The following is a 20,873-nucleotide window of genomic DNA, read 5'->3' as shown; positions in this document are numbered from 1 at the left end:
TTATAGAAGCACAAAAGACCCTGAACAGTTGAACAATCCTAAGCAGAAGGAGAAAGGCTGGAGCTATCTCGGTACTTGACATCAAATTATACAACAGATTCACAGTAATCAAAACAGTATGAAGCTGGCAAAAAAAAAAAACAGACAAATAAGCCAAGGGAACAAATAAACACACAGTTAGAACCACCTAATCTCTGACAAAAGGTGTCAAAAGTTATGCATTGGAAAAACATCAGACAAACGAAACAAAAAAAGAGAAAAAAATTATTTTTATTTTTCTATCCAATAGTGCTGAAAACACTGGATAACCATGTGTAAAATAACCATGTAGTCATCATAATGAAATTAGATCTCCTTCTCTCACCTAGCACAAAAATTGATTCAAAGTAGATCAAATGCCTTAAAGTCGGGATCTGAAACTTTGAAATCACTAAGGGAAAGCATAGGCAAACACTTCAGGACTAGACAAGGATATTACGCAGAAATTACAAATGGGGTTACACAGAGCAAAGCAAAGGACACCATCTCTATTCCCACAGCCCAGACCCAGATCGCCTGCTCTTCCCCATCTCCTCTCCCACAGCCCAGACCAGGTGGTAGGGAGGGGGAGAGGTGTAGTAAGAAGGTTGCTTGGTCGTCCCCCGTTTATTTGTTCCCAGCCGCCCAGACTCCCAAAATAACCACACAGAAACTGTATTAATTAAATCACTGCTTGGCCTATTAGCTCTAACTTCTTATCCGCTAGCTCTTACATATTAATTTAACCCATTTCTATTGATCTGTGTATTGCCACAAGGCTGTGGCTTACCAGGTAAAGTTACAGTGTTTGTCTCCTGTGGGGCTACATGGCTTCTTTCTGACTCTGCCTCCTTTCTCCCAGCATTCAGTTTAGTTTTCCCTGCCTAGCTCTGTTCTGTTCTGCTCTAGGGCCAAAGCAGTTTCTTTGCTCATTAATGGTAATCACAACATACAGAAGGGACTCCCACATCAGGGAGAGGAGCTCCAGCACTCACATAGAAGCCAGTGACAGAACTCCAAATTCAGTGAGAGACTCTATCTCAAAAAACAAGGTAGGAAGGAGTTGAAGATACTATGCATCAATCTCTGACCTTCCCAGGCACAAGATGGATACAAAAAGAAGTGTATGTACACACACACACACACACACACACATAACACAGGGACGGAGGCAGAATGAACCAATTTTATCCTAGTCAAACTGCTTGAAAACCAACCTCCCTAGACACAAGTTTTAGCATTAGGTCAAAGAACAGTCTTAGGGGGTCCAGAATAATTCTGGTACCAGCCACATTTTAAGCTAAGTATGTGTTTAAAGATAAACTGAAGTAGTCATCATATTTTCAAAGTGCCACCCCTCCTTAAAAAAAAAGAATTAAAAAGCTGGTGCTGAAGAAAGCTCCTTAGGAGCTGGAGAAGTGTGCCTGTATCAGGTCTACTGCTGCCCAGGTGTGACAACTGAAGCTGGCATCATGGGCAGTTCTGGAGAAGAGAGAGCCCACTTGGTAGCATTCTGGCCAGGGCCTAGCTGGAAGCTTGAGCTGGATTCTCTGCCTCCTGGGTCCCTCACTCACATAACATAGAATGGTAGAGAGAGCTGTCTAGGCTCAAGGAAGGAGCCCTACCATAACAGCAGCGCCCTCTAGGGAGTTACTTATGAAAAAGCATCCCTTATCCCACATCATCTTCTCTTAGAGCAACCAGAACGCAATGTTGCACTGGCCAGCCAACTTGTGGTCTTCCTATGGGTCTCAGGTCAAATTCATGTCCCCAGAGAAGTCTTTCCCCAACATCCTCACTGGATAAGTCTCCCTCCCTGTACCAACCCTCCTCATTCCAACCTTCTCCCCAAACAGGCCACACCTCCAATCCCACCCAGCTGCAGTGACATTTGAAGACTGTCAGTCTCCATGTGAGCAGGCCCCATGAGGACAAGGACCCTGCCTGGCCTCTCACCAGAATATTGAAAACAGCACCCAATGACTTTACCACCTTCACCCAAGAAGTTACATCTCATTAACGGTAGTCTTTATCTGCCACTTACTTCTCATGTCTCGGGCACTATCTTGGAACACCCGGGCTTTCTGACATTTGTTATGATGATCTGGTCTACAGATGAGGAAGCTGAGTCTCGGGTAGATATGGACAAGGATGCAGGGATGAAAGTCTGTAAGCACACTCCCTTCCATGCTCATCCACCTCTGACACCTGTACTGTGGTCCCCTGTCCCCTCCGCCAAGAGGCAGAGGCAGGAGCTGACTCTTGTCTTCATGACTGTGAAACGCATGTTCTCAGCTGCATGTCATTCTGCAGCCAGCTGTTTCCCGAAGCAGCAGCCGCCCCGAATACGGCCCTCTCATCCCTCCTATTATGGTCTTGTCAAATGCCAAGGCCACACTCTCCACACTATCATGTCATGAGAGTCCATGACCCTGAGAACTACAGTTACAAGAATACAAGACAGACAGCATCCCCGCCACCACCTCTCCCCCAGGTACCTAAGAGCCAGAGCACCAATTTCGTCCCTCAGTAATGCCCACTCTGATTCACTTTTCTTGACAAAAATAATGAAATTCTACCTACTTACATAAGACCAGGAAGGGCACCAAAGTACACTAGGAAGTAACTGATATTCTTCAAACATTCTCAAGGGGGCATTAACGCTGAGAAAGGATCTCAGACTGTGCAATGCCAACACCCTGGGCTAAAGTTCTCAATATGATCTCTTGTAAAACCAGAGTGCACAGCCCCAGGGTGGGCTGGTGCTTCTGTGAGATGTTTTCCATCACTTAACCTGGCCCTTCTCCCATGGTGTCAGAGAGAGCACACAGACAGTAGCAACTCCTTTGAGGAAGACTAGGGAGATGACTTAGTCAGCAAAGTGCACGGACAAACATGAGGGCCTGGATTCAGATCCCCAGTACCCATGTAAAAACTAGGAGCTTCAGCTGGGATTCTGGGGAAATGGGTAGAACCCTGGAGATCACTGGTTAGCCAGTCTAGCAGAATCGATGAGTGCCATGTTCAACGAGAGACCCTGACTCAAAAAATAAGGTGGAAAATGATTAAGGAAGACACCCAAGGTCACCTCTGGCCTCCACACACATACACATGTGTACCTTCACACACAGAGAGACAAATACAGATGCTAAACATGCACTCTCTTGCACACAAGGCAGATAGGATAGGATAGGCAGTCAGAGAGGGTGCAAGGACCCTAGGCTTTGAGTGGGGGATGCATAACATTTCTTGTTGTGTGTAATAGCAGAACTTCAAGTAGAGATGTGGCATGATCTGATTGACAAAATCGGATGACTTCTTCGGCAATTGTGCAGAAGAGGATTGTTAAGTAGCGGGGCAGAAACTGGGGACCAGTTAGAAATCTTTGCAATGGCTCAAGACAAAGTGTTGGGTGGCCTGAGGTAGTCAGACTACAGAAGTGTGGACAGGATCTCCTGGTAGATAGACAGAGGAAGCTGACAGAGGAGTCAGATGCAGCTTGAAGGCTGCAACTGGGACGTCAGGGGAAACTAGGTACCACTTTTGGGACAAGGAAGGCAGGATGTGATCTGAGTCCTCTGGCCCACACATATACTAGAATGACAAGGAGATCCTGGGGCTTCTACTTCCAGCCTCTCTGTTCCTCCTCTGAATACTACCCAGAAAGATGAAGTTCATCCATCCTTCCACCATTCACCCATCCGTCAGTCACCCACTCATCCATCCAATCATTCATTTAGCAAGCATCTTTAGTATCTACTCCGTGACAAATGTGGTAGGTGCTATAGACCCAGGACTAATTAGACACATGCCCTTCCCTTAGGGAAGATACAGAGACAATGCACTGTGGTTTGACCTTAAATATCCCCAAAGCTCAAAACGCTGAATGCTCATCCATGGTGCCATAGTACTCAGAGGTAAAGGTGCTGGCAGATAACTGGATCAGGTGGCCTTTCACCTCACTAAGGATGGAGCCTTTTATGAACTCTCAGTTTCTGGATTCCGAGGGAGGGTGTGCTGGTTTGAATAAGAACAGTCTCCATAGGCTCATCTGTTTGAGTGATTAGTCAACAGGGAATGGCACTTTCAGGATTAAAAGGACTAGGGGGTATGGCTTTGTTGGAGGAAGGGTGCCACTGGGGTGGGCTTTGGGGTTTAAAAACCCATGCCAAGCCCAGAGTCTCTTTCTCTGCCTGCCTATGGATCGGGATGTAAAGCTCTCATTACCGCTCCTGCGCCTGCCTGCTCACTTCCATGCTCTCCACCATGATGAAAGTGGACTAAATGCTAAACCTGGAAGCAACCCTCCAGTTAAATGCCTTTTGCTATAAAAGTTGCCTTGGTCATGGCATCTCTTCACCGCAGTAGAACAGTGACGCACACAAAGGGGTTTGTTGTGAAGATGAGCAGCTGACCTTGTTCTCTGGCTGCCGTCTGGTGAGCATGTTTCCTCTGCTATATGTTCTCCCATAATAGAGTACCCCACCGTAGGTTCTAAAGCAAACAGGCCAAGCAATCGGTGACTGAGACCTCAGAAAACCGAAGCAACCATAAGCCCCACTCCTTTTGTTTGTCTTAGGTATCTTGCCACTGTGACTGAAACTGAGGACCAGAGAAACCTTCACTTATCTGTTCAGCTAGTCACTGAACAGCTTGAGGACTTTCTTTCAGGAAAGTATACATCTTGGTCCAGATTAATGTTCATCTTGCCCTCAAGAAAGTATAAGCCCAAGTCTCTTTTTAAAATGATGTTGAGGAAACTTCCACCTGCAGAAGAATGAGACTAAGCTAGGCATGGGGGTGCATGCCTTTAATGTCAGTGCTTGGAAAGCAGAGATAGGTAGATCTCTGTGAGTTCAAGGCCAGCCTGATCTACAGGACCAGTGAGTTCCAGAACAGCCAGGGATACATAATAGAGAGAGCATGTCTCAAAAAGCAAAACAAAAAAAGAAAGAAAGAAACTCAATCCCTATCTTTTACCATGCCAAAAAAAAATCAATTTAAAAGTGATCAAATACCTTAACACAAGACCCGAAGCTTTGAAGTTGATAGAGAAAAACCCAGGGAAGGCATTCAAAATACATTTACAACTAAGGGCTTACTGAACAGTACATGGATAGCACAGGAAATAATCCCAACAATTGCAAAATGGGACTATATAAAATTTTAAAGCCTTTGCACAGCAAAGGAAATCACCGTAAGAGAAAAGGCACAACCCATAGAAATACAGAGAAAATCTTTTTTCACAACATGTCAGATGGTGAGTTAATATCTAGGATTTGCAAAAGACTACAAAGTTGAATATCAAAAAAAAAAAAATCCAATTGCCAGGTGGCGGTGGTGCACGCCTTTAAACCAGCACTTTGGAGGCAGAGGCAGGTGGATCACTGTGAGCTTGAGATCAGTCTCATCTACAGAGTGAGTTCCAGGACAACCAAGGATACACAGAAAAACCCTGTCTTGAAAACCAAAACAACAAACGAGAATAAAATCTAAATCGATAGACGAGCTAATGAATTGAAAAGATGATTCTCAAAAGAAGAAATGCAAACAACCAATGTGCACTAGGAAAAGTGTTCAACATCTAGAGTCACCTTGTAAATCAAAACTGCACTGAGACTCCATATGGCCCCACAGAGAATGGTTACCATTGAGAAAACAATAACAACAATGCACGAACAGTGGGGAAGAGATGCGGTGATGCGCTCATAGTGAGAATGTAAACTAGAACCGTGTGGTGCTTTGAATAAGAGCGCCCTTTGTTGGAGGAAGTGTGTCACTGGGGGTGGGCTTTGAGATTTCAAAAGTCCAAGCCAGGCCCAGTGCCTCCCACTTCCTGCTGACTTCAGATCCAGAAGTAGAACTCTCAGCTACTCCTTCCGCACCATGTCTGCCTGTGTGCCGTCATACTTCCCATCTTGACAATAGACCAAACCTCTGAAACTGCAAGCAAGCCCCAGCTAAATGCTTTCTGTCCTAGAAGTCGTCCTTGTCATGGTGTCTCTTCACAGCAATAGAACACTGACTAAGACAAGCAGCCGCTATGGACATCAATATAAACTTTCCTCAAAAAGGTAAAAAGTAAAACTACCAAATGACTCAGCTGTGCCACAACCTGAATAACACTAAGTCACCCTATCACAAACATTCTTGTTGCCCTACTCACAACAGTCAGGATATAGAACCAGCTTAGAGGTCTGTCAGCAGATGAATAGATTAAAAAAAAATGCATCACATGCTACAGTGGAAGTGTAAGCAGCTGTAAAGAAGAATGGAATCGTGACATTTGTACGGAAATGGATGGACCTAGAAATTAGCGTGTTAAGTGAAATAAACCAGACTCAGAGAAACAAATACCACATGTTTTCTATTATGTGCGGAACTAGATTTAAAATTATATGCATGTGGAGGATGACAGAGCTAGAAAGGAGATGACGAAAGGGGAGAAAGCTATCTTAAGGGAGGTGGGGACGGTAAGGAGCACTGGAATCATGCAGTAAGAAAGCAGGAAGGAAGGGAATCCAGCTGAAACAGGGCAGGAGGCAGGGAGCGGGGCAGTGGAGGAGGGGAGAAAGCTAGAACAAAGTGCAGTAATCCACATAGATGAAGACACCGTGATGAAACCCAACCCTCTGTATGCTTACGTAAAATTTGAAGGCATCATGTACTTGGTTGTAGGACATAAATCAATCTGAAGATGGCCAAGAAACTTTTTCCCTGTTGTCTCAGTTTCTAAGTGCTGGAAGTGCTCTATGGTAGTTACTCCTCTGGGGTGCTCTGGAGTCCTCTGGGGTGCGGGTATGCAACAATGATAACCCAGTAGTGGGCCCTTTCGGCTACAGTATCAGCCCATCAGGCAAGATGTGCCTTCTGCTGCAATAATGGATCGCTGTGCCAGAAAGAACCAATCGCTTTCTGATTGGGTCTGACACCTGCTGCACAGGAGGTAATTCACACCTGTAGCTAGCTGTAAACCTTGCCAAAATCCTATAGCTGATGTGGTCCTAGATTCTAGGGAAACACACTAGTATTGTTTTCCTAAATACACGTATTCTCAAGCTGCCTTCCCAATAGTTATGTTTACATCCATAGGTTAATAAAACTCTTCACCTTTGTCAGAGAAGCTCTTTTTGCAGTGAGCAGTGGTTAATCCAGAGGCGTACAGCTTGTCAACATGCTGAAAGTCACTGAGTGTCATCGTCTTGAAATGAGGGCTCCCTATCTACCCTTCCCCAAGGCTCAGACCAAAGAACATTGCAGAAGAGAGAAAGGCTGGAAAACCAGAAAATGAGGAACAGCACTGTGAAATGCTGTCTTCTGGACACAGCATGGCCATTGCACTCGGGAGCTCCCAGAAGCCGGCACAAGGATCAGTTCAGCCAGACACCAGCAGGAAGGGTGGAGGGGTTCCCAAGGCCCTCTCCTTAACTGAGATAACTGATGGCTACTAAAAGAGCAAGAGTTCTTTTTCTCTGGGTATGTGGCAGCTGGTAGGTTGCCCATCGTCCAGTAGGTGGTCCCACATTCTGGTGCACATGGGTAGCATTAACTGGAGATGTGTTATGGGACCTGGAGGAATCTGGGAGGAAGGGAGGGGTGGATATGATCAAAATATGCTGCATAAGTATAAGAAATGCTCAAAGAATAAACACAAATATTATACTAAAAAAAGAACAAAGTCGAAATATGACAAATGTGGAGAGAACATTAAGTGACCCCATTTGTATTGCTGATAGGGATGTAAACTGGTCATATGGAAAACAATAGAACCTCAAAAAATAAATCACCACCATATGATCTAGCAATCCCACTTCTGGGTTTCTAGGGAAAATAAAATTACACACCTGAGAAATGCTCACTTAGGCAGAGTGCACAGTGACTGCAGTGTTTATCGGTAACTGGATGGAATATTCTTAAGTCTTTGCAAATAAGAAAATGCCACCATTTCTGATGATGTGAACAAACCAGGAGACTATCCCGCTATCTGAAATAAGCCAGATGTTGAAAGACAAACACTACATGATCTCGCTTTTAAGTAAGTTCTTAAAAAAAGTAGAAAGTGCAGAAATAGTAGAAAAGGGCCTATTATGGGGGAGGGAGATAGGTGAGGGTTCGGGGAGAGAGCTTTGCAGTTAGGAGATGAATAAATTCAAGAGGTCCCCTCCCCCAAAAAAGAAAAAGGGAACAAGAAAGTTCTATTCCATTTGGACAGTGTTGGGCTGGTCAACCCCACTCACTGAAGTGTCTGTGTCAGGGTCAGGGAGAGGGCTCCTACAGGATGACCCAACAGTAGCTCTGGTGAGCGTCTCCAAGCAACCAAGCTTGCCTCTGCAGCCCTGGCCTCTTGCATCTGTTGGCCATGTGAGCTAGCCCTGGGAGCAGCTGCCAGAGCCATTTGCACCACCTCCCACAGCATGCTGGGGGCAGCTGTGGAGCCACCTGCCTGAAGAAAGCCACAAGCCCACCCATCTGGGTGGCCATACTCACAGTCAGCTGCCTGGCTCTGCTGGACCCTTACCGACACCTGCAGGTTCAGGTGTGCCAGCTCCTGAGATGAATCCACTCTGGAGGTTCCTGGTCCTCCTCCTGGGATTGTTAGCATTGCCCTCAGCCCTGCTCAAGCCTGGACTGACCACAGCCTACAAGGATGGAAGGTCTACCCTAGCAAGAAGTGAGCTTACCCCTGGGCATGGCCTGCTGTCCATAGAGTGTGGGGAAGGCACAGCCTGGGCCCCACACTAACTACTGAGCCACCTTGGGTCAGCTTCTCAACTAATTAATTCATTTATTTAGTATTTGTTTGCTTGCTTATTTATTTTTCCCTTTTATCTTAAGTAAAGAAAACTGAGACTGAGTTAAACTTTTCCAATTCATGGCATATGGTCTCTTGTTTTATGTCATTTTCTCTTTCCCCCTTATCTCCCATTCCCTTGCAGACCTTGTCAGGAACTGCCATGTACTTAGCAAGTGTGTCTATGTCTGTATCCAGCAGGGCATGGTTGTTCATGCCTTAAATCCCAGCACCTGGGAGTCAGAAACAGGCAAATCTCTGAGTTTGAGGTCAGCCTCCTCTTACATGGTGAGACTCTGTCTCAAAACAACAAGCCATGCCTGCATCCTTTACAGGGGGCATGGTAATTCATATGACCCTGACTTGTCACTTGTCACTTCTCGCTCTACTGCTGGCATCTCAGTTGCCTGGGCTACTAAACAGAAGCCCACACACTTATTACCTCTATTTAATTGACTGCTCCCTCGGGACTGTCACCTAAACTGTTCGTATCTTCCCACTGCGGTAAGCAACATTGGCATGAGTGTCCTTGGACATGTCCCCACTAGAACATGGGGGAGAACTCTTCTTGGATAGATATATCCAGAAGAGATGTAAGCTCGAATTAGCTGAAACTGTTGGAGTCCTCTTTGAATTGCTGTGCTGTTGTACACTCACTCCACTTGTAAGAACATATCTGCCCACTGCTGGAGGGCATCCACCTGTATCAACCAGTCAGTGCTGCCAAAGCAAGATGCCATAGATAGGGTGGACCTGGGGTGGCAGCAGTGGAGTCAAACAGCAGATGGTTATTTTCCTCATAGTTCTGGCAATTGAAAGTTCAAATTTAAGGTGTTGATATGTTTGGTATCTGGGGAGGGATCTCTTTTGCTGGCTTATGGATAGCACCCTCTCATAGTCTTTCAGAGAAGGAGTATATCTGATGTCTTCCTCTTCCAAATATATCAGTTCTATCAAATTAGGGCCAACCCCATGACCTTATTTAGATGTATTTACTACCAGAACGGCACTATATCAAATACAGTTGCTCCTAGATACCCATGGGAATTGGTTCCAGGCTTCCCCTTGGATCCTAGAACCTTTGGATGCTCAGACCCTTTACATAAAATGGTGCAGTTTTCACAGAGCTGATGCAAATCCTTCCTCATGCTTGAAACCATGTCCAGATTACTCATTAGATCTTATGCAAATGACATGCAAATAGCTGTTATGGACCATTCAATAGATAACAGCAAGAAGCAAGACTGGGAATGCTCAGAACACAGGCAATTTTCCCCCATATTTCCAATCCATGGTTGATTGAATCTGCAGACAGAACGCCTGTTGGCTTCACCAAACAAGAACAGTTTCAAAATCACCAGTATCTCATGATATAGTTTGTGTTTGGAGCCTGAAGGCCTCTTCGCATCCGCGAATCACTCTAGCTGCCTCTTTCAACACTGTTCTAGTTTTACCTTCCACACTGAGGATGTTAATCCGCACAATGGATATTTATCTCTGTGTGCATCTGTGCATGGAAAGTAAAGAACCAACCTCATTTCTGCCCACATGAGTCAGTGTCGCAGACCATCTACTAAATGGCCAAATGGCCAACCCAAGACCTCCTCCTGTTCTCCACCTGCTTCGAGATCCGTCTCTGTAACATAACGCTTTGATTGTTGCATCTTTGTGGAACACTGCTTTTTCTGACAGACTTTTCATATTCTTCCACATGAATTTTCAAGGGTATTGAGTTGTTCTCAAAGTCTTCCTCTGGACATCTGATCACACCCACATTCAATCTATCTGTATATTTAGAAGAAAGGGGTTTCTTCACAATGGGAGACCCTGCCCATAGGCTTAGTGTGTTATTAATCAGATTTGGCTCTACGCCCCATAAAATCTTGGAAAAGTTTTGAGCATAGTTTCCCAAGTTGATTTCTTGAGAATGTATAGTTTTTGCTGCAGAGTAAATGACTTTCTTTTTTAATTTCTTTTATTTACTTTTATGTGCATTGGTGTTTTGCCTGCGTGTATTGTGAGGGTGTCAGAGATCTTAGAGTTACAGGCAGTTGTGAGCTGCCATATGGGTGCTGGGAATTGAACCCCAGGTCCTCTGAAAGAGCAGTCAACGCTCTTAACCACTGAGCCATCTCTTCAGTCCATTTCCATATTGTAATCCCACCTGATAGTTTTGGGGTTTTTGTTGTTTTTGGAGAGATCCTCAGCCACAGTTTCTACTAAGAAACTTCTTAAGATGGATCCATTTCTTCTCTGTGGGAGACTTGGAGACATTAATAAGTGCTCAGAAGAAAGAGGACACCCTGGGCTCACACCAGGCCTATTTTTCTCTGTACCCCGCTCTTACACAGCAATATGAACAGCACCATCCCTTCTCCATTCCCAGTTATCGCGCAGGGCCTCCTGAAGCACAATGCTGAAGGCCGAATCCAGAGCATGCAACTCCTGGACCGTCTGAATGTCTCAGGGATGGTGGCCCCAGGAATGGTAGGCTGGCTGATTGGTGGCATGAACTTCCAGCAGCAACAAGAGATCAGGTGAGATCCTGAATCCCTCTTGAGACTCTGGGGACACTCTAGGGACCTCTGGGTCAGAGGTAAAAACAGAGAGCAAGACTTCGGAAGAAGAAAGGCATTCAAACTCAAGGAAGGCAAGAACAAAGTCCGAATGTGAGCAAGCTGGAGGCCTCTGTCAGGAGCTGTTTGGGGAGGTGGCACAGCAGGGAAGTTAGCAATAACAGCTCAGTAGCAGATATGTCTGCAGTACTTCAAGCCCACCTTTTTGCCACCAACATTGGGGAAATGTTTGGCCATTCCAACCTCTCCTGTGTAAAATAGGGACACAGAACAAAGCCTGGATAAACATCTGGATATCAAACAAGGCCAGGGCTGCAATCAGACCCTTGAACAACTCTATTTATGCAGAGCCACAAAGCTATGCATAAGTAGTGGATTACACTGCTCACAAACCTTGGGCTCTCGTCAGGTAAACGGTCACAGTGATAGTCCCACTGGAGGAGATGCTAGAAATTCTGACAGTCCTGCACAGGACTTCTGTGGTAAATAGATAGGATAGATAACCCTTGGTATCTGGGGTTTCCATGGCATTACTGGATGCATCCTACCCAGAGCCACTGAGACTGCTCCCTTGAACCTTCTACTTCCCAGGTCTCTGTTCTGCCCTGGAAGTGCCATTCTATTGTACAGTTTGTATCTTATTCCAAGAGTAGGGAGGAATCAGGGGACAAGGGGCTGTATGAAGGCCACCCAGGCTGCCTAGGTAGCCCAGGAAGGAACGGAAGAGGTGGTGTGAGCAGCAGAGGTGCTCACACTCATGCATATTGCAAGTAGGCCAGGGTGGTTTGCAGGCAGCAAATGGGTGTAGAGTGTGGAAGCACCGAGGAGCGTCCCTGCAGAGTCCCAGATGGATGACAGGGCAGTCTATCATGAAGGGAGTCTTGGTCTGAGAGGTGGCCCAGTGTCCTGGGATGGAGCCATCCTGCTTGTCAACATCTGGCTCTGGACTGCACAATCCACAGCTGTGGGGAATGTTTCAGGAGCCCTGGGAAAGCTGGCCGCCCAGGCTGTCAGAGTCTCCACACCACGCTCTGATTCCCAGCCCCTCCTTGCAGCCAAGGCTGGCCTCGCTTCTGAGTTGCCATCCCTCATCTTTGTGGGGCTTCTCCTTTTTCTACGGGCAGCATCAACATCACCAATGTGCAGCTGGACTGTGATGGGATCCAGATGGCGCTGCCTAAAGAGTGGTTCTCAACAAACATCACACTGGAATTTGACGTTGAATTCCAACTGTGAGTCCTACCCGACAAAGCAGTGTCTCTCGGGCACTGTTCCTCCTTCTTGGGGACCTGGGAGCTCAGGGTGGGGTGAGGCAGGGTGATAGACTAGGAAAACCATATCAGGGGACAATAATCCAAATCCTGACTCCCTGCACTGACTCACTGTGTGACCTGGGATGAGTCACTCTTCCCTGAACCTTGGTTTCTTCTGCTGCAGCAAAGATGAGATGACGCTCAGAGTGAAGGGGTCACTTGTGAGATCAGCAGGAAGGTCCCATGGAAGAATGGGGGAGCCACTCCTCCTCTCCCTCTACTCATTTCTCTCCTCTTCAAACTTCCTGTAAGGGAGTCAGGAGCTGCACCCACATGGAAAAGTTCTTAAAATAGCAGCTTACTCTAAACTCTTAAATTTCCCAAAACTCCTAATATGATCTCCTTAAGCAACTTTCAAATGTCACCCCAAGTTGGAAGTGGGGAGGGGGTAGGACTGGGTTCAGTGGTAGAGCCCACGCTTAACATGCCCAGGTTTTGCATTCCATTTCCAGCACCAGAAAAAGAAAACCAAGCATAGAGGTCTCCACGGTCAATGGCTGCTTTCTCCTTACTCACTAACTAGGTTTTAGCAGACATGGTTGTTGGGAGGACAGTGGGTGGTGCCTGACTTTGCTGCTCTTCTTGCTGGCTTTCCCCACTTCCTTCTCCATCCCTTCTGCCTCCTCCTCTCTCACCACAGGCCCTTCAATTCGAATATCATCAAGACGCATGCCCGCATGGGCCTTGCTGCAGAGTCCTGGCTGGAGAAAGATGAGTTTGGGCGGAGGGAGCTGGTGATGGGCAGATGCCACATGGAGCCCAGCAGTGACGCTGCATCTATGTCCACTGAGTAAGGCCTCCCGCCCTTGTGGGGCAGCCCTGACTCATGAGCTGCCGTGACTTATATCACCCCCCATGGCCTCGTGAGACCAAGGCAGACTTCATCCCTTCACCAGGGCTTTCTCCTCCTGTGCCCCCTCTCAGAAAGCCTGTGGTCACTGACTCCACCCCATTCTCCACCCACCACAGAAATGACTTTCTCCCCTTGGTTCCCACCCCAAAACCTTTGAGAAGAATAACAAATTCAGAAAAGCGTCTTGAGCCTTCTGTCCTCACCCCTGCCTGGTTCTGTGACCATTTCTCCTCCACCAACAATCACTCATCTTCACACCCCTATGCCTACACATAGCGATATCGCTTCGAGGATGTCTTTCTGGCCTTTTTGAGCACCTTATGAAGATACGTCCAAGTATTCCTCAAGAAGTCCCTAGCGACGGGCACCCAGCCTAATGCTAGAGGTACCAGGATGAGCAACATAGACACAAGAGTTGCAGGGAGGTCTAGGGATGGCGGATCAGCTGTGTGTCTCAACACACCACTGTGAGGAGTGTGCTGACTTCTCCCTGTAATTCCCGAGTGCTGGGCCACAACGCCTTCATGCTTGCCCACATAAACATCAGGCGTGTGGTGCCAGCTTAGGCTGCGGCAGACATTGGCAAGGTGGAGGAAGACCATGAACTCTAGAGCTTTCTTTTCGTGCTCCCGCGAAGAGTCAACACTTACTCTCTGTGTGACCTTGGCCATGCCACGTCACCTCTCTGAGTCCCAACACTGACTAAGGCTAGCAAGAATACCACCCTAGAAGGTCAAGTAAGGGCTTGGAATAGGAGAGTGTATTCAGTACCTACCTCCCAGCGTTGGTGTGGCCTGGACTGATTTATTCTGTCCTAAATTCCCCTCTTTTCCTAGGGCAGTCCCACCCAAGATGAAACATTTTCTCCACAACCTCCGAGAGAGCCTGGGGAAAGTTATCCCGAACCTAGTAGAAAGTCAGGTAAGGTATCCAGGAGTGCCATCTGTCCTGCAGCCTTCCATGAGTCTGAGGATCAAGGCACACATCTGGGTAATTTAACAGAGATCTTCTGATCCTGGGCTTTGGGACCTAACAGCAAATCCCAATTGCCATGAGATTGTTTCCACAAACAAGGGACAGCCACCCTAAGTGTCCCAGATCCTCATGTGCGGCACAGGGGGCAGCTGAAGTCCCCAACTCAGAGTTGTGGGGCTTTAGGATGTGGGGCATGGATGTGCTGTTCATGGCTCCTAATGGTTGACTGGATCCTGCTAGAATCCAGAGGTGCTGGGGCTTCTTGCCTAAGAGACCTCAGTTTCTTCCTATCCCTGACTGATCGTCTTTGTGGTGGGGACCTAGGTGTGTCCTCTAATTGGTGAGATCCTCCGGCAGCTGGATGTGAAGCTGTTGAAAGGCCTCGTAGGTGAGTGTTGGGGTCCAGCCTGGGAGGCCTCTTTGGGATTGGTAGATAATAAGGGAGGAGACATAACTCTCGTGTACTGTGAGAATATTTTATAGGGACTCTATTGCAATGCCCCCCCCAAGAGAATGGAAAGAATAGAAGGAACCCCTGCCTGCCAGGCTGTACCCTACCAAGAGATTCTAACTTTCCCCAAGAACTCTGTAAGTCCAGTAGGGAGAACACTCTGATCTAAACTCAAGACTACTCCTGCTCCAGAGACAGGTGGACTGCTTCAGCCCCCGACCCGATGAAGTTCACAGTCTTGGGAATAGAAGGCAGGAAGTCATCCATCAGGGATGTCATTCTGAGCGAGTGACGGAAATGTTCTTGGCTCCAGCCCTTGGAGAATGGACAGGAAAGCTCTCCCTTTGCTGTGAACCTGGGGATCAGAAGGGTCACCTAGAAACCAAGGCTCCCCCTTCTCCTTTCAGAACAGGTGGCTGCTCATAATCTTGGTCAACCCTGAATCTGCCAAACCCCTCGGGTGCCAGGCTTGAGGGGCCTCCCACTGCCTGCCGTCGGTCAGAAGAAGGTACTTCCGGTTGAGACCTTAAGTCTCTCTTAATGTGGGTTTTCTGCTGTCCCCTGGAAACACGACCCCCAGGTTCCAAGACATCCTGTCCTCTCCAACAATAAACTCTAACTCTGAAGGAGACACTAGCCCCACCTGGAGGGTACACCACCACCTCTTAACCCCACCCTGCCTTGAGCTTTAGTGTAAAGATCCCTGGTTTGCTCACCAGCCCAGTAATGATGGGGAATGCCCATGCTAGCCTGTTGTTTGCAGCCAGGACCTTGCTCAAAGCAGGGAAGGGCCAGTGATGTCTCACTCCTCATTTGCTCATCTATGTTTAGCAAGCACCTACTCTGGGCCCTGTCTGTTGCTGGGCTTCCAGAGGTCACAGAGCAAGCATAAGAGCAAGAAATCAAAAAAGACCCAGGATCAGACCAGATTCGGCTCTATAAAGGCGATCAGTGTCCTCAGTACCCATGCAAAAGAAGGCAAGATGGCAAGCTCAGTAGAGGTGGTTTGGGGCACAGATGAGTGGATGGCTCCTGACTTGAGGACTCACTATCTGTGTCTTAGACAAAGGCCCGCACCCTTTGGGCATTGTCACCTGCAATGTGGGACTAAAGGCTTTTCGGGACCCACAGCATACTGCTGACATCAGGGAAATCACACTAACCCTGCAGGACACTGGCCACATTCAGTCAAGCTGAGTTTTGCACCTGGTTAGTCATGTGGCAGGGTCCCCACAAGGTGTCAGAAGACAAGGGGGTTGTGGTAGCACTGCTTACAATAGCCCTAAAGCAGCAATATTCCTGATCAGCTACAGTGAACTGACAGGCAGGTAGGAAGGCAGCAGAGCCACACACTGTGACAAAAAAGTTGACGAAAATGACAGCCCACTTCACACAACAGTTTGGGTGAACCTTCCGAAGTTGCATCAGAAAAGTCCAACCTGAAGAGCACGTGTTGCAACTCCAGTGACACAGGGCACAAACAACAAAACTAATGCACACTGCTAGAGGTCAGGGTCATCACGGTAGGGCGAGGCCCGGCAACAGCGAGGTACTTACAGAGAAGTAGTCATGGTCTATTTCTCAGCCTGGTGCTGGCTATGGGGAAAAGTGTTCCATCTGTGGAAAGCTCATTCCACCGCGTGTGTGTGTACCTTTTTCTAAGACATAGTATATTTTAACAATTTTTAAAATAAAATATTTAGCATGAAATATGTGTGTGGGGTATATGAAAAAAGCATTTGCAAGATATTGTCTATACGGAAAATGTTTACTCAAGGCCATTGAGTTCATTGTTAACTATCTGCCTACTAGCTACTCAGTGATTGTTGATTCCCACCCTAATCCATCAAAAGTTGAGGATCAATATCACATATTAATAATAACAGCATGGCTAGAAAGATGGCTCAGTGGTTAAGAGCTCTTATTGCTCTTCTAGGGGTCCTGAGTTCAGATCCCAGCACCCAAACATAACTGCCTATAATTCCAACTCCAGGAGAATCCAGTACCCTCTTCTGGTTTCCATGAGAGTACACATGGCATACATACACATACACAGAAATAAAAAGAAATCTTTAAAAGTAAATAATAGTAACACATGTTATAAGCACATGACAAGTCTTCAGCATTTCATTAAATGCCTCACAGCGACTCTGTGAGGTGCGAAACTGTCTCCTAGCTTAAACACAAGAATTCTGAAAGAGAGAGTCACTTGCCTAGAGTCACACAAAGAGGAACTGGCCATATCAGCCCGGTCAACCCCATCAGTGACGCGCTGGCAGCAAGATTCCAAAACTCAGACTCTTAATTGTGAACCCCCACCCCCCAGGTCTTTCCTCCCTCCCTTCTAGCCCCCCTCTAGCCTTCCCTCCCACTCATGGGGGATGTGATGAAATCCAGACTCAGGATTGACAAGCTCAAACAAGGAAGTCTCAACTGCTCAGAGCTGAGAAGAGGGCCAGAGAACTCCTCCATCTTTCAATTCAAACTCCCTAATCCGAAATGCTTCACCGGGGATTTGCAACTCTAAACGCCATGTTCCTGAACATTCCACTTGATAGCCTTTGGCTTACAGGGTTCTTCCTGCTCTTGAGTCAAAGAGCAAACACAGGAGGGATAGGCCGAAAGACTGCCCACTTCCTTGGGGGACAGCTTTTGTCCGTATTCCTCCTGGCACCTCCGGGGTTGTCTCAAGGTCTCCATCAAGATACTTCCTTGGTGTTCTCCATCCTGTCTTCGTTTCAAGGTTCACAGAGTCAGTGCCTTTCCACGCTTGCTCCCAGAACACCTTGTTTAACTATGGACCCCTCTGGTGCTCTTGGGGTCCGCAGTGATGGGTAGATAAAGCAGACATTTATCCCCAAATAGTCAGAACTTTTTTCCAGGTCCTACCTCTGGGTGCCTTAAACCTTCCTTGCACTTTGGTGTCCAGGCAGCCTTTGAATCAGCTATGTAGCTGGCGCTTACACCACTTTCCCCAAACTTTAACTTCTCACAGCCTTGGGAGGTGTTTGTGGTTAACTCCATGTTATAGGTAAGGTAACCTAACTCAAAGACAAGCCTTTAAAATGTTCTAGAGATTTCCCTCATGGTCCCTATGGCTAGCATTGATATGTCTCATATTCTAAAGTCCACAAAGGGAGTAGCCTTCAGCTTGAGTTAGTACCACAATTTTTTAATTTAAAAATGAATGAAACAGAAAAGAAAGAGAAAAAGAAAAGGATGAGGAGAGAAACGTTTCTCCCAGCATCATTCAGTTGGTGAGGAGCCCTGTCAGATTTGGAACTCTGCGCCCGCTGACATCACGGCCCATAGGAGGTCTCCAGAGAACACGGCCAGTTCCTTCAGAACTGAAGACTCTGTAAACTTGTTCTTGAAAGGCACTGAAACAATACAGCCCTAAATGAAGACAGCCTGTTGTCACCTTTCTCTAGCCAGGTGACCTCAGGCAGGTCACAGACTTTCTGAACCTTCCCCCCTCCCCAAAGGATTGTGACAAGTGTCCCCAGTGTCTCCTCAGAGGGCTTTGCCACTGCTTGTCCCTGATGCTGGTGAGGTCAGTCTCAAGGGGAGTTTGCCTGTGGCTAACACTCCTGAGAAGACCCATTTTCTCATCAAATTCCCTCTCTCCCTTCCTCCCTTCCCCACCCCCTCCTGCCCTCTGGGTTTTCCAATCAGCTGAAATCCTTCTCAAGTTTGCCTCCCGTGTATCCTACTCCCAAGTTCTAGAGAATGGACCTGGAATAGACTTTCCTTTTAACAAGAAAATTCTGCTATGCTCTTTAAAAATGGAGCCTTTGTGGGCTGGGCTCTAACTCAGTGGCCTTTGGAGTGTCTTCTACACCACCCCACTACATTTTTCTTAAGAAACACCCTGATAGGTTTTTCTTAAGCCCCTGTAAATTATATCCTTCTGTTTGTAGTTAATTTAAAAAACAAAGCAGAATTTAAAATTCACGCATGCCACCAGAATAGGCTCCTAAGTACGACCCATCAACCCATCGGGCAAGGAGTGGGGGAGTCGCTTCTGACGTGTGCTTTCTCTGAAGGACGTTGGGCCTCATCAGTGTCACCCGGTCGGGAAAACTGGGTCTGGAACATTAGCTGTGAGTCCTGCCGCGGTGTGTCTGCTCAGGAGCTCCCCTGCTGGCACGCCCAGCACGCAGCCCATGGAATTCCTCAAGGAGCAGTCCCAGCAGCATTAGGGACTTTATGTTTCCTAAGTCTACGGTTTGGGCCCAGTTAGTGAGAGCGGATGGGTGGATACCAAGGGCAGTATGGATGGGAAATGTTTCAGACCGAATGCCCTGGCCCCTGCTATGATGGTCGCATAAAGCCACATTAGGTGAGAATTCAAACAAGTTCACACAGAAAAAAAAGAGCACCTTTACTGAATGCTACCCTAGTGTGTTTACCTGAACTGGGATTTTTAAAACTCAGGGCAGAGAGCTGAAAGCAAACACACAAGGGTGTAAAACAAGAGTGTCCACCCTCAAGACTGGACAGTTCCCTATCCCGGAATGGGGGTGGGAGGAATGCGAGAGGAACTGAAGAGAACACAGCTCCAGGGGGCCCAAAAGGCTTCACACACTGCCTCGCTCCCCGCAAGACAGAACTCAGCATGGATGGACGCAGAAAACTCCACAGACGTGCTGAGTGGGGGACAAAGGGAGCCTGTGCTCACACCCCTGCCCAGGGCCAGGACAGTGAGTGTCTCAAAGAGAGCTGGTGGACCAGAGAGCTTAGGTGGGGACAGGCAGCTGAGCCAACAACCCCCATAGTCTTGCCTGAGGGTCTGGGCAAGGAGGAGACGGTAAATGCTAAATCTGAGGAAGCCAGGTAGTCCGACGCGTCTGTTTTTCCAGTCAAGTCCAAGGACAAGGTAACCTCCTCTAAGCACCGTAGTACAGGTAAGGCCCCTGGAGCAGAAATGAGACCTCAGAGGGAAATGAAGACATTTCTGTAACTGAGCAAAATGTCATCAGAAATAGCAGGTGTTGGGTAAATGGGAGGAACGTATAGATGCCTACGCTACCAAACCAGATGCAGACCGCTCTGCAAGTGTGTTCTCCTCGTAGCCCTGAGCTGTGTGACATCGACTCCATCTTACACAAAGGGTAAAAGTTTCTATAACTGGAGGGGGCTCACCCAGGTCAGTATACAGCTAGGACCCAACCTGCCTTGTTTTCTGCTACAATCCATACCCAACCTCTTAACTTTAAAGATTTCTATTAGCTGAATACACAACCTCAGCTCTTTTCCAGGCCTTATCTGCCTCCATTTACCCAAAGGTTAGTAGCAAGACCTACTCTCAGACTCAGCCTAGGGGCATGCCTGTCATCCCAGCGCTCAGGAGTCTGAGGCAGGAGAATCAGTACAAGGCCAGCTTGGGCTTCATAGTGACTTCAAGGCAATCCCATGTGTTATCGCATGGCCTGGTGGTTCTCACAATTCAAGGCCTTGGCCTATACCTGTCTTGGTTTTTCCCTCTGTAAAATAGTCCTCATAGTCCTAAGTAGTGGAGCTAAGGGGGAGACCAGGAGGCTGCATGATGGTCCCAGAAAGATGTTTCCAGAACCAAGAAGTGGGAAGTATAATGTGGGAATCAAATTGAAGAGGAGTGTGGGGAAGACTCAAGCCCCAGTTTCTCACTAACGAAACCCAAACCCCACCTTGCCAGGATGAATGGACCTGGCACAGGCTGGAGCCTGGCAAGTGTTCACTCCTGGCCTTGGTTCCTTGCCATCATTATCCAACGAGTTGACTTCAAGCTCTACCACTTCCTCTCTGGACCATTTGTGCTAACCAGGCCCCAGGTTCCTCCTCTGTAAGAAAACAGTAGTGACCTTTTTGTCCCAAGATCTTATGAGTACCTACAAGCACATGATTGCGATGTACC

General features: G+C 47.3%; 1 protein-coding gene across 4 annotated transcripts in view; it reads left to right on the top strand.

The window, feature by feature from the left end:
* Positions 1 to 8,359: 8,359 nt before the first annotated feature.
* The window catches only part of Bpifa3 (BPI fold containing family A member 3), a 13,028-nt gene continuing 514 nt past the window's right edge, over positions 8,360 to 20,873 (top strand). The window contains exons 1-7 of one of the 4 annotated variants that reach the window (XM_048431650.3): positions 8,360 to 8,689; positions 11,196 to 11,346; positions 12,510 to 12,617; positions 13,339 to 13,488; positions 14,388 to 14,472; positions 14,851 to 14,914; positions 15,390 to 15,606. In XM_048431650.3, the coding sequence (XP_048287607.1) occupies positions 8,572 to 8,689; positions 11,196 to 11,346; positions 12,510 to 12,617; positions 13,339 to 13,488; positions 14,388 to 14,472; positions 14,851 to 14,914; positions 15,390 to 15,403 (690 nt within the window). In that variant the 5' untranslated portion in view covers positions 8,360 to 8,571 and the 3' untranslated portion in view covers positions 15,404 to 15,606. Of the gene's footprint in view, positions 8,690 to 11,195; positions 11,347 to 12,509; positions 12,618 to 13,338; positions 13,489 to 14,387; positions 14,473 to 14,850; positions 14,915 to 15,169; positions 15,360 to 15,384; positions 15,607 to 20,873 lie in introns of those variants that run through there. The other 3 variants (XM_048431648.3, XM_048431649.2, XM_085697189.1) reach the window with 3 other exon arrangements.

Source organism: Myodes glareolus, chromosome 10 (assembly GCF_982192425.1).
Source record: "Myodes glareolus chromosome 10, mMyoGla1.1, whole genome shotgun sequence".
In the NCBI taxonomy this organism is placed as follows: domain Eukaryota; kingdom Metazoa; phylum Chordata; class Mammalia; order Rodentia; family Cricetidae; genus Myodes; species Myodes glareolus.
Note: the sequence above shows the minus strand (reverse complement) of the source record. Positions and strands in the feature narration are given on the sequence as shown.